This window comes from Narcine bancroftii, chromosome 12 (genome assembly GCF_036971445.1).
Source record: "Narcine bancroftii isolate sNarBan1 chromosome 12, sNarBan1.hap1, whole genome shotgun sequence".
Lineage (NCBI taxonomy): Eukaryota > Metazoa > Chordata > Chondrichthyes > Torpediniformes > Narcinidae > Narcine > Narcine bancroftii.
The window spans coordinates 33,828,273-33,842,714 of NC_091480.1; the positions used below are offsets into that span (position 1 = coordinate 33,828,273).

A 14,442-nucleotide genomic window follows, 5' to 3' on the forward strand; every position below is an offset into this window, starting at 1 on the left:
TTGGCCCTTTGGACAGACCAACAGTACTGATACTTCGAGGCTAATAGCAGTGGGGTGATGATTGGGAATTTAAAAGTTAAATTACATTATTGTTTGCATTTGGTTTCAATTTTCGGGTCATTCTCAATCAGAATGGGTTAAGTAGCTTTAGTGACCATTTACTGAGTGCGTAAGGTGTCTGTCAATTTCAGCTGTTAGGCATTTTTGATCAGAATATACAACTCAGGTCTTAAAGGATTGCTCCTAGCCAGACCAGGTCATTCTGGACTGGTCAACCTACTTGTAATATGCTCCAGTCTTTTAGTTAATAAAAGCCTTGGTTTGGATCAACGTCTTTGGTTCTTTCGATACGCATTACAGGCTACAGCTAATTGGAGCAATATGTTCTCTACCTAAAAGCCCCAGCGAAGTTGCTTTTAATGTTTTATTTTGCAGAGTGAAAGGGAGTAGGAACAAATGTCTAATTTTTTTTTAACAAGTCTATGTTGTCCAATCACCTCTCCCTCTTGGCCTGAACCTCTGGTTTACTCTTGGATGAGTACTGTGTGATCTGATGAGTTTGTCCCGCATGTTCGTGCTTTGCCCTCAAACACAGCGTCTGTAGATTTTCCTGTTTGTCATCTCCCTCTCAGCACACTTACCTGGCAGCCGGCAGAGGAGACTGAACAACAGCTAGTTTAGTTCAGCAGGCCATGTTGGAATAGGTGCTGCTGCCCTGCCAATTCATAGTGAAGTCAGCTTGGCCTTATAATGGTGTGCATAGGTGATGATGTGGGTGCTGATTGGGAAGCAGAGGCCTTGTTGGGGAAAACAAAGTAAATAACATGTGATATTGGTGCATGACAGAAGTGAATGAGAAATAGCTACATCAGCTTGAATTTATATACAGGTACTCCCCATCTTGCAATCTACGCAACCTACGTCCATTTGCACATACGACTAAATTTTTGAAAAATATATAGAAGAAAAAATATAAAATGTATGCAGTTTATGTTGTATTTGAAAAATTATAATGGGAATAGAGGGCATGTAAGAGCCTAAATGTGCATACTTACTTTGTTAGTTGGCGTCCCAGGGTCCATAGGCTGGGTGCAGCCATGTTGATTCCTGTGCGCATGCGCGAGTCTTCATTTGGCGCATGCACAGTGGGTTTGCATTTTGGAGTTCGGTTAGTGCAATACACAAGAGTTAACGGCGCGAGTTCAATATCGTCAGGGTGCCTAACTCTTGCGCATGCGCCAACCAACTCCAGTAGACGAATCCAGCGCGCATGTGCCAACCAAAGACTCGCGCGTGCGCATAGGAATCAATATTTGGACGACTTCAAGTTTAGGAAGGGCAAAGTTTGGAAGACCAGCCAGCATTGGTCTGGAATAACCCAGTGTGGAGGTAACACAGGACTCGTCCTGATTCCAACCAGAACCATTAGAAGCAACAACTGAGAAAAAGAAGTTTCATGAGATTTTTTTTTAGTTTTAGTTCTTTATTAAAGCAGTTGATCTCCAGATCTTTATTTCACAATTTTATAGCATTCTTTTGTATCTTCTAGCATTTTATTTAATGCGGAGGTTGTCTCTAATTATTAACTATTTCAAAGGTGGGTCACAAGAAGAAGGAGCAGAGTTGGTGCTTTGCTGCAAAGATGATGGAAATGCAAATGTGGAATTGTATCACACTCTGAACCAAACTAGGAAAGAAAAACTGGGTCACATTTCAGTGGCAGTGGTCAACAGAAGTATGCAGAGTGTACTCAGAGTAATGGCTCAAGGCTGTGGAAACCTTGTTACCAGGACTGAGGTAATGTCAAGAAGCTGTGTTATCAGTGCTCATTTATTTAATTTTACTGTGCAACATTTCCTTTGGACACAAAGATTTGTGGGTTTTATTAAAAAAAAATGGTTGTTCCTTATCTATTCGTTTTGAATTTCTTCAAGTGATTATTGCGGAACAATAACAGTTCCTATGATTTGGCGGAGTTTCAGGGTTCCCAATAACTTTTGCCCCAAAGAGAGATGCAGGTTTTGTGATTCATACCTTTTTTTTTGTTTGTGAAGCGGAACTTGCCAACGATCGTGGAAAAATCCATAGACAGCAACCTGGTCAATGGCACCAGGTCAATGCGCTCTCTTCAAGTAGAAACTGACAAGGATGTTTTTAAATCTAATTTAAATATGTATTAATGGTTATGGTTATGGTGGAGAGTATTTCATCAATAGATGTAGAACAGATCAATTTTTTAATGCTGCTTTATGGTCGTGTGCATAAATGGATCACTCTTTATTTCAGCTTAAATTGTGTTTTCAGCTCTTGCAATATTACACCATTTGGATTAATATTTCCAACTGTTCCCCTCTGAAAGGAGAGATTTTGTGCAGATGATGAGACTGAAGGATCGAAAGAACTTGAAAGATCTTCCATTTTCCTCATGTTGATCTCATTTTATTTTCTATGTTTTTTTAGGCCAAACTTTCAGAAATTATTTTCCAGTTGAAGCACCATTTGTTGAAAAAACTCAAAGACTTTGACCTACATGTTTGGAAATTCAGGAAAAATGTGAGTACCACGTGATAAAATTGCTGACTTTGCATTTCCTTTTATTAATCTTGCAAAAATATCGGAACATATGAAGAATGGAGTTGGGCTATATAACCCCAGGTCATCTGACCATTCGGTATGGCTGATCTATGATCATCTGATCTTTCCCACGTATACCTCAATGTGTTTGGTTCACAACAATCTGATGCACAAAATTAAGAATTGACCTGCAGTTTGCAAAGGGCAGTCCCCAAGCTTCTGTTGCCTTTTGTTGTGGAAGTTCTTCAATCTAGAAATTTAACATAAGAAATTGGTGCATGAATGGGCCATTCGCCCTGTCGAGCCTGCTTCACCATTCAGCAGGATCGTGGTTGCTCTGGCTGTAGATGTGTCTGCTCCACCTACCTGCCTTTTCCCCATGACCCTTAAGTTTCCCTGCCAGGCAAAAATCTAGCCAATTGTATCTTAATTGTACTGTTTCCTTGCACAGAAAGTTCCTTGGATTCACTACACTCTGGGAAAAGCAGCTCATCCTCATCCCTGTTCTAAATCTACTTCCCCAAATCTTGAGGCTAGATTCCCTGGTTCTCGACACCTGCCAGTGGAAACAACTTTCCTGCCTCGATCTTATCTACCCCTATCATAATGTTAGGTTTCTTTAAGATCCCCTGTGTTCCACTCAGTACAGTCTCAGGCAACTAAATCTCTCCTCCTCGTCACAAGTTAACCCCCTCGTCTCTGGAAATAACCTGGCATTGCCTCCAAAGCCAGAATGAACTTTCTCAAGTCAGGAGACCAGAACTTCACGGAGTAGTCCAGATACAGCCTTACCAATGCCCTCTACAGTTGCAGCAGAAGCTTTCTGCTCTTAAATTCAATCCCTCGAGCAATCGCCAACGTCCCATTTGCATTTTGGATTATCTGTTGAATTTTGTACTTCAATCACGACATTCTCCAATCACAACGCCGCCATTTAAATAATCTGATCTAATCAAAGTGGATGAATTGACATTTACCAACATTGTGCTCCATCTGCCAGACCCTTTACTCACCATCTCTGCACAATTTGCTTTCCCACTCAATCATTATCAGTAATTTTAGATGCACTACATTCAGTCAACTGTTGTGGCACCGACCCCTACAGCACCTCCACTCAGCACGAATTGCCAAACAATTTATCCAGACCTTCTTCCTTCCATTGGTTAACCAATCCTCTATCCATGATAATGTGTTACTCCCAATTCCATGCATCCTTGTCATGAGAATAATTCTTTTATGCAGCACTTTACTTTTGGTAATTCAAGTGCACAATAGCCACCTGTTCCCTTCTATCCTCTGAGAACTCCATTCGATTTGTCAAGCAGGACATGCCCTTCCTGAACCTGTGTTGTTTCGGCGGCCTGTTGGAATAAATTCCATCTAGATCTCACTTCAAGCATTTTCCCGACTCAATCAGGCTATGATTTTCATACTATAGCCATAAATACTTATCCAGTGGAAAAAGAATGAGACAAGAAAGCCGACACAGTTCACTAGCTAGGTATGACATTAATCCTGACCATTCCGCCCCCCCGCCATGATGGTGCTTGCTTTAAGGGTACAACTGCGCTCTGTCCTCTGACTGTAGCCATTTTAATTCCTCTTGCCATCCCCACACAGGCCTGTGTGTCCTTGGCCTCACATGAGGCCAAATGTAAAATGGAAGTACAGCATACAGTGTCCCTCTTGGGTAGCCTGAAAACCAACTGAGTTAACATTCAGTTTCATTTAATCCTGATCAAATTTCCCTGATTCCACCTGTCCTTTACCTGTTCCACTGTTACTATCCAGCACCCCATGTCTAGCCCCCTAGCTAACTCCCTGCTTCATCTTTCCCACCTTCAGTTTTCTAGTATCATGTTGCATCTTGGCCTCTTCCTTCCTTTTTATGCTTACTAGCTCCCCTTTACACTTTCAGCTCTAAGAAGGGTCTCATCCTGAAATGTTGATTGTCCATTTGGCTCTATGGTGTTCAGAATCAGAATTTATTGTCACGAACAAGTCATGAAATTTGATGTTTTGCGGCAGCGTCGTAGCGCAAACATTCATATTATAACCATCTTATAACATTACCATAAATTTAAAAAAATTAAAATAATACTGCACGAAAAGTAAGGCAGTGTCTTTGGTTCATTGATTATTCAGGAATCTGATGACAGTGGGAAAGAAGCTGCCCTTGTGCCACTGAGTACTCGTCTTTAGGCTCCTGTTCCTTTTTTCCCATGGTAGCAGAGTGAAAAAGGCCTGGTCTGGGTGGTGGGGTGGGGGGGGTCTTTGAGGATAGACAACACCTCTTATAGATGTCCTCAATGAAGTGAAGTCTGGTGCCTGTGATGTCGCAGGCCAAGTTAGCAACCATCTGGACTTATTCTAGTCCTGAGAGTTTGTACCTCCATACCATCCAGAATAAACTCCACGGTACACCTTTAGAGGTTTTCAAGAGGTTTCGATGACATACCGAATCTCCTCAGGCACCTCACAAAGTACAAAGTATAGCCACTGGCGAGCCTTCTTTGTGATGGCATCAACATGGAGACACCAGGACAGATCCTCGGAGATGTTGACCCCCAGGAATTTGAAGTTCTTGATCCTTTCCACGATTGAGGCCTCGATGAGGACTGGGTCATGTTCCCCTGACTTCCTTCTGAAGTCCACAATCACCTCTTTAGTTTTGCTGATGTTGAGTGCAAGTTTACACCGTTCAATGAGCTGATCTCTCTCCCTTCTGTACACTTCTTCGTTGCCATTTTTGATTCTGCCTGAAATGTTGAGTTTTTTCTGCTTCACTCACTCTTGTTTCTCTCTCATTACGTAAATGCAATCACTTGAGTATAAAATGAATAGGGGTCTGATGAAGTGAATAGACTGTGGAGTGTGTGGATACAGAAAGCAGCTGCTCCCCTCACAGAGTGCTCTGGATCTTTAAATTAGATCTGTTGCTACTGTTCAACAATGAAAAGTTTGGAAAAGTCCAGGGTCACTGTCCTGGGAGCTCCCTAAGAAGCCACAGCTGATCTCAGAAGTTTACTTTGTTAGATGTTACACAGAGGAAAAGGTGCAACAAATGGAGGAAAATCAGACCGGGGTAGGGGGGGGGGGGGGGCCCTCCTATGCAATTCAGATAACTTCCCTGAACTTCTGCTAGTTTAATTGTAGATGGATGGGCTTACAGTAATGTGTCCACTCAGGAGGACCAATGTGAAAATTGCAGGTCGGGCCTGTTTTCCGGAGCAGGCTGGGTTGATGGTAACTTGACTGCTGGTCCACTAACCTCCCGTGCAACCCCGCAAGATCCAGTGCAGCCCTGAAAGCACTGGTGAAAGACTTGCTGATCCCTGTCAGGAGGGGGGGGAGGAGTGCTAGTGTAAGGGGTGGTGGAGTGGTACAAACTGCAACTGGTTAACAGCACGTTAAGTTCTCCAGCCCTTCCTTCAGCTTTAACTCAAAACATAGTGTGATTCCAGCCATCAACCTCTGCTCAATGTATTAATTATTTAATCATCTTGTGTGGACCCTCATATTTCCTCCTCTTGCTTCAATTGTGATGCTATTGATGTATTAGTGACACCAATTTATTGGTTGTGTTAAGTTCTTTCATCACTTGTATAGTATTGCTCCCAATATACACAATAGCAGTTTGGATCACAGCTGTGATCTAAAGCATGTCTACCTGAGCTTCTCAGCAAAAGGACTCCTTTCTCTCTGCTGGGACACTGAGACAAAACTTTATTCCACATAGTTTCAACATGCTGACTTCCTGCAAGAAGTGTGTGGCTGGATGCTGAAGCTCTCACAGAGAACAGCGAATGTTATCAAGAATGGTGGTCGAACATTCCGTCAATTCTGGAAGCTTAGCAGACTGAGACAGCTATTATTGCATGTTTTTCCTGTATACCTCATGAAGATTCAGGACACATTGCTGCAGTTACAAGGTGAACTAAAAGGTAAGTGCAGACTGAGGGAATACTGGAAACACTCAGCAGGGTTTGCACTAATTGAAAGAAAATCTGAATTGACATTCCATTTCAAAGGTATTTCATTCCCAGATGTGCTGAGTGTTTCCATCGTCTGTATTTATTTCAGATTGTCAGCGTTTTTTAATTTTTAGTTACGGATCCTTTTCCCTTCGTTATTCGGTTTCACATCCTTTGTTCAAAAGAAGCCAAATTTTAGTCAATAAAAAGATCTTGAAAGGATTGGATAATTAATTCCGATCATTCATGAAAACCAAACTCTTATTCCGAAGGTTTTTTTAAAATAATTAGCTAAAAGGGGACTGACCAGTAGAAACCTATGGCATCCAAAATGTTTTCTACGTTGAAACCAAATTCTCAGCATATGTTTAACCACAAAATTATCAGTTAATTCAGAAGAAGGAAAAGGTAATGGTTCTCCAACTATCGAAATAAGAGAATAGTAGATTCAATTTATAGATTAATCCAACACAGCATTCTTTATGATGAATCCAAAAAGTTATATATCTGCCCAATAATCAAATCTAAGATGAGGCAATGCCAAACCCCCTTTCTTTTTAGGGCTTTGAAGAAAAGTTTTATTAATAAAGGGCTGTTTATTTTTTCAAACAAGATATAATTATTTCAAGTGAATCAAAAAAGGTTTTAGGAACAATTACAGGTACGGCTTGAAAAATAGATAGGCACTTGGTAGGATATTCATCTTAATGACATTAATGCAGTTAATTAGGGATATTGAGAGAGGAGACCATTGAGCTAAGGACTTCTTGACATGGTTCATTAAGGTGAGCAAGTTCTCAGTAACATCTAAATGATTAAACTGATTTTTAGCAATTTTAAAAGGAACAGTAAAAGTCTAGAGATTTGGAAGAGTGAAAAAGAAACATCTCACTTTTCTTGAGATTTCATTTATATCCCGAGAATTGATCCAATTGATGAAGGAGCTGGAATTGAATGATCAGGGTCAGATATATACATTAAAAGGTCATCCGCAAAAAGCGAGATCTTATGAATATTCCCACCTCTTATAATTCCAGAAATATCATTAGATTGCTGAAAGGCCACTCCTAATGGTTCTAATGCCAGATTAAATAATAATGGGCTGAAAGGTCTAGTTCCACGGTAAAGCTTAAATGGTTTGGATTTTATTGGATTGTTAAAAATTGAAACAATAAGAGATAAATTAATTAATTCAAAATCCTAAGTTAATTTTCTCCAAATACATTAAATAAGTAATCCAATTCTAGTCTGTTAAAGACTTTCTCAGCATCCAATGAAGTAATACATTCAGAAGGTGAAACAGTAGGAGAATGAAGGATATTTAATAGACAACAGATATTAAATTGTGAATAACAACCCTTAATGAAGCCAGTTGGAGACTTTCAAGTAAATTCTCTTGCTAAAAATGCATGGCCTATTAACTCCATTTAATGATAACCCACCCATTGTTGCTATAAACAGGAAGAACAATGTGTAAGTGAGGTACAGTCATTGAGTTAGAGCCTTCAATATACAACTATTCAGCTGTGACTCTAGAAATGTAAAAACAACAATATTCCTGCATTTTCCCTGCTACACCATTTACAGAGGGAATGATTAAGCTGGGATATACAGCTTTAATGAGCTTGTTTGGCCTTCATAGATGAGAAGGTGTTATCATAAAACAATTTGTTATCAATATGGAGGAGGAAGTTATTAAATCGATGACAATGGCTACTTGTAGATATCATCTGCAAACATATTAACAACTGCAGCAATTTGACTTTCAGAGCCTTTAGCTACACTAAAGGAAGCTTACTATGACGTGACACTTAAGGATCTAGACCAAGAGTGGAAAGAGAAGACTGAGGAATATCTGGAGAAAATTCAGTCTTTTGTACCCAAAGTGGTTCAGGATACCTGGTTGCTGGAAAAACTGCGAAGAGTGCTCGATATTACCAAGCAAGCATTTGATTTGGTAAATAATGGAAAACGTTGCAATATGGCACAGAATAGTCTAACTGACTAATACTTGTCTTTGTATCTAGGTTATTCTGCTGGAGAATTCTTTTTTTTCCTCGGCTCATTGATCTTGTTAATTATTATAAATTCATGGTTTGTGGTGGAAATTAAAAATCATGAGGTAATCGCTCCCAATTCCCATTTTTCTTCAGGCTGCATCGATATTGTTACCCAAACCAACGCTCTGTCTGTGGTCCAGAAAGGCACATAAAAATAAACATTGCAGGAAGGGTTTGTGGGGAAGCATGATTCTTACCCAGGAGATAGTTGTGCAAATTTCAACTTAATTACAATAAATTATGGAAATTTCCCAAGTAAAAAAATAAATTTTGAGGGAGCAAAATCTATCCAGATCACTGAAACGCTTATCTTCAGACAGAAATGTGGCACCACAATTCCCTGAAAGAATATCAAGTTACAGTAGTTCCCCCCCCCCCACCATCCACGGGGAATATATTCTGAATCCTACATATATATGTTTTTTCCAATCCATACATACCTACGATAAAGTTTAATTTATAAATTAGGCACAATAAGAGATCAATAACAATAACTAATAATAAAATAGAACAATTATAACAATATTTAAAAGAAAGGGTTACTTGAACACCACCCTGTGATACCGTAACAGTCGATCTGATAACCGAGACCGCTAGGAAGTGACTAATGGGCGGGTAACATATACAGTGTGGATACGCTGGACAAAGGAATGATTCACATCCTGGGTAGGATGGCGCAAGATTTCATCCCACTACTCAGAATGGCGTGCAATTTAGTACTGGTGAATTGTTTATTTCTGGAATTTTCCATTTAATATTTTCAGACTGCGGGTAACTGAAACCGCGGATAAGGGGAGACCGCTATATAATGATTTTGAGAAGACAGACTTGAAGAGAACTGAGGATCAGGGAGTGCTCTGTTAGCAGAACATTAAGAAAAATTGTTTCACTCCATCTGATTGTTAAGGTACAGGGTCAGAATGGGGCTGTGGGCAGAGGTGTTTCCCATTTACCTACCGGGTCCCATAATGGCAGGGAATTATTCAGACCACATTATTCTTGAGTCTAGCCAACAACTGGCGCACGCAGGACACCATGATCCAAATTTCTAAGCATCACTGCAAATGAGGGATGAGAATCGAGTAAATTTCTCTTTTGAAATAAAACGATGATTCACAAGCTGAAATGCCCAATTAAATGTCATCATTGCTGTAATTTTGACCTAGAAATAGTGGCAAAATGCAGTTTTGTTGGGTTGAATTGCTTGTAATTGTGTTGAGGATAAATACTGAAACATAATTGAATAAGTTGTTAAACCACTGGGCAGTACTGGAAAACTGGAGGGTGAGTATCACCTCTAATTTGTTTTGAGCTCATTTTAGATTTAATACAAACTGAGAATTATGATCCATGATTTTATTAAAAAGAACCAGTGCTCCAAAAACATGAAGGCAGCATCTCAAGAAATAAAAGTCATGAGATTTGGCCTTTCCCCAACCTTTACAGGCGGTAAAGCTTCTCATTGTCCTTAGTCACTCATCTACACATTTGAGTTTCAGTTTTCCATGGTCCATCTGGTCCTGGCATTAGTCCACTTCTAACAAGCTTAACTTCTTTCACATCCATACAGGCAACAGACCAAACAGTGAAGTGGACAGAAGCAAAAATTACCAAAGCCGCAAGCAGGATCCAAAAGCCACTTGCAAACCTCTACAAATACTCGTCAGAGTAAGTGCCGTGAAATTAAATGCCGCCACTCTCCATGTGCTCTCCTGTGAAATTTGAAGGCAATGAAATTTGATCATGTAGTGTGGTGTGACTGGAAAACAATTTGACCTGGAGAAGCCAAATCAGAAAATACCTGGAAAAACTCAGCAAGTCAGGCTGCATTTATGGAAAGAGAAACAGTTATCATTCTAGTTCTGTGACCCCGTTTCATCTAGTGTGGGTGTTTAGATGGGGCATTTTCAAGTGCTCGGTCCTACAGTAACATACAACCAAAATCTTGTACTACTGTTCCTCAATATAATGAGACAGAAGGAGATCATCTGAGCCATTAGATCTATGGCACCTTCCAGGGGAGCCATCACATTTATCCCAGTCCTCTACTTCCATGTGTCCTTGTAACTTTCCCTCTCTTGCTTATCAACTTCATTTTTGATTCTTTTTGCTGTTACTTATGCAAATGATTAAATTATTGTCACCAATTAACGAGCACATTTCTTTGGGAGGGGCTGGGGTGGTGGTGTGAGGGAACAATGGAAGCACATATAACTTCCCACAGAAGTTATAAAACCCACAGGTTTTCCAAAAGATGCTTCTATCATCTATGGGAAAATAAAAGTATGATTAGTGTCCTCTGACAGAAGACCCATGACAGAAGTCTGAAGCACATACAGTTCATGGATTGATATTTAGTACACATTTTAGGGTTTGTGAACAGTGCAGTGTGTCCCATCTTCTTGAGCCCTTGAGAATAATAGCATGGTATTGTTTCAGATAGAACAGATGAACTTTCTTGGGTTTTTTTTTGGTCAAAGTAATCTTTCATTGTCACCCGAAAGCAGCTGATCAATCACTGATTTCATTTCTGCTTGTAACCTAACACTCTGGTTCGGAAGTATCTCGGGATATTTAAATAGGAGAAATGATGTTAGTTAAAGACAAATGTTATTTTTCAATATTGCTACCATTCACCAAACTCTAATACAGGTGCATAAAACTTTTCTCCGGGATCGTTCCGGAATTTGGAATAGTTTTGATTTCCATCCCTTTAAGCCCACTCGAGTCATGCTGCATCCACCCCCACCCAAGTCGTGCTGCCATCTCTCTCCCCTCCCACCTCGCCTGCCTGAGTTGCGCTGTCGTCTCTCTCCCCCCTCGCCTGACCAAGCCTGCCATCTCTCCCCTTCTCCCTGCCTGAGTCGTGCTGCCATCTCTCTCTCGCTCTCTCTCTCTCTCTCTCTCTCCCCCCCCCCCCCCCCCCCACTCTCTCAGTTTCAGCTGAGTGGGAGATTAGGGGTAGCGATAATGGCCATTGAGCCACCGCCACCAGGCCAACTGAAAGTGCCATGACTCTGGACGGGCATCAGTATGGGTAATTCGGAAGCGCTTATAAAGTAGTGAATCATGACAGGATACACAGGAGTTGAACTGGGGCCGTGTCAGGTCATGTTTGGTGCCAAACTCCATTTTTGATGTCATCTACTGAAAAAAGTGCCGGCTTTTTGGAGGTTGCCGGTTTTTAGAATTCTAGATAAAAGGTTAGGCACCTGTAGTAAACTTTAAGAGGCCCAGTTTCAATCTAGTTTGTAAGCATATCCTGCAGATAAATTTCAGTTGTAAGCCCAAAATACTCTTTTGCTGTTTCATGTACAATGGGTCTGTTTTGCAGAGATTGCTCTGTCGTGGTGAATGTGCCTCTGTGGCCTTTGGGGAAGCAATTTTTCAACGTGGCTAATGTTACTAATTACTTTGTTGAAACGAAGCTGATAAAGGCAGTAAGGAATCTGTACAACATAAACCTTGCAGCAGAATATTACAGACTTAAACGCAGGATGATGGACACCCCTTTTGAACGTAAGTTTTTACCTATGTAACAGGCGTCAGATGGAGGACTTCAAAAAAACTTTTCATATAAACCACTCTGAGAATTTTTGGTTCTTCATTTATTTGAGTTCCTTTGCCTATAAAGGATGTGTTTGTTTTGAACTAACCAATAGCTGACGTGAAGTGAATGTGGTTAACTGTGGGATTCTGATACTCCCTCCCCCACCTCTCAAAACCTTCCAGTTTCCTTTCAAATCATTCCCATACATTTTTTTAAAAAACCCACAAATGACATTAATTCAGAGAGAGATGAAACTTCCCTTTCAAATGGTTAATCCAAACACAGTAGAAACACTGGCGAAATGCTAGCTAAAAATGACCGAGCATTTCAGGAACCCTTACACCAAAGTTAGAGTGAGAAACATTCCATGGTATATATTTTTTTCTCCAGTTAGCTTTTAATAACATTTTAAAAAACATCGTACATAATAAATTGTCTGCTATAGAAACGTTGAGTTCAGTTTACCACAGAATAAAATGAAAGTTAAAAAAGAAATGAACATGGGAAGAAATTCAAATAGATTTCTTTTATTATTCTTGCAACATTATTTATTTAGGATGAAACTGCAGATTAGCAAATCCATTGGAATTGTCTCTGGACAATATTCAAGCAGGCTTTCTTGTTTCTGCCTCAGTCCGCTTTGAATCATCCATGTCTTTGAAAGTGCGTCAGAGAGCGCTGCATTTTCCACATGGCTTTGTTTCTATGAAAAATGAAACTCGGGGCAGCGTGGTTGGCCTAGTGGTTAGCACAATGCCTTTACAGCACCAGTGAATGGGACCACAGTTTGAATCCCATGCTGTCGGTAAGGAGTTTGTACAGTCTCCCTGTGTCTGCGTGGCTTTTCCCTGGAGGCTCCGGTTTCCTCCCACTGCTCGAAACGTACTGAGGGTGTCGGTCAATTTGGTGTAAATTGGGCGGCACGGACTTGTGGGTTGAAATGGCCAGTTACCGTCCTGTAAGTCTAAATTTAAAGAAAATGAAATTGAATGAATATCACTGACTCATACAGCAAGGGGAGCTGGCTTTTCAACCCTCCAAGTACAGGAAAAAAAACCCTGATATGCAGCAGTTGTGGAGATTGCGTCTTTGCATGATTAGCGAGTTAACAGTGAGGTGTGCCGATTTTAAACTTCTGTATTTTTTTATCTGTTTATTTTCCGAGTTTATTTTTGCCGGATGTTTGAGGTTGTCAGTTGTTTGAATTCCGGATAACAGGGGTTTTACAGTTCATGTTGACCACCAACCCCCCATCTATTTCAATCCAATGTCATTCTCCCCACATTCCCATCAACTGTAACATGATTCTGCCACTACAGGTACGCTGTGCTACACACTGGGTGGAAGTGGGGCGGGGGGGGGGGGGGGGGGGGGGGGGGTTGGTGTGAACTCACAGTAGCCAATTAACCTACCAACCCATGGGTCTTTAGGATGTGGGTGGAAACCCATGTGACCACAGAGAGAATGTACAAACATGACACTGAACCTGCTTTGCTGGATCTATGAATCCAAATCGTGGACCATTAACTCAAATTTTCTTCTGCAACATGAGTGAGAGAAAAAGAACGATCAACATTTTTTTTTAAGAATGATCAACTTGATGCCTTGATGAAAGGTTCTGCTCCACAATGTTAACTGTTCTTTTTCACTCATTTAACCCGCTGAGTTCCTCCAGCAGATTGTTTGTTGCTCCAGATCCAACAACTGCCATCTCGTGTGTGTCTCTCTTTACTGATCTACTGTTCACCCCATTGTCACCTGATAATCCTTTACTGCCTCCACTCCCCCAGATGTAAATTGTGCCCCTCAATTACTGACCCCACCTCAATTCAACTCCAGAAACCAAAGTGAAATCGTGATCATGGCTTTCTGCCCAGCAGCCATGCTCCAAGTGTGGTCTTGCCAGCACCTTGTGCAGTTGTTAAATGATGTCGCAGGACTGAGCAGATGAAGGGCAAATGTGTTAAATACTTTTTGCCACTGTTTTCTCCAATGCCATTTCCCGCATTGTACACACAGCAGTGGATTCTCACAATATCCAAAACTCTTATCATTCTCAATCTTCAATAACTGAGCCTTCACATCCCTTCCAGGTGGAAAATTGCAAAAATAACCAAGTCCACAGATGTAGTTCTTTTTTTTAATTTAAATTCCACCCCCCCCCCCCCCCAGCCCTTTTCACAGATGTAATTCTGAAGGGAAGCTTTAATGGCAGGCCACAAAAGAGTAAACAAAGAATCTATTCATCCTTAGTATAAAATATGCATCAAAACCTTCTTGCTGA

At 40.7% G+C, this 14,442-nt stretch overlaps 1 protein-coding gene across 2 annotated transcripts in view; it reads left to right on the forward strand.

The window, feature by feature from the left end:
- The window catches only part of LOC138747636 (uncharacterized), a 173,632-nt gene that overhangs the window by 134,449 nt on the left and 24,741 nt on the right, over positions 1-14,442 (forward strand). For both annotated transcript variants that reach the window (XM_069907052.1, XM_069907054.1), the window contains exons 47-52: positions 1,598-1,797; positions 2,461-2,553; positions 6,314-6,518; positions 8,318-8,505; positions 10,179-10,276; positions 11,943-12,127. In XM_069907052.1, coding sequence (XP_069763153.1) covers positions 1,598-1,797; positions 2,461-2,553; positions 6,314-6,518; positions 8,318-8,505; positions 10,179-10,276; positions 11,943-12,127 — 969 coding nt within the window. The remainder of the gene's footprint in view (positions 1-1,597; positions 1,798-2,460; positions 2,554-6,313; positions 6,519-8,317; positions 8,506-10,178; positions 10,277-11,942; positions 12,128-14,442) is intronic.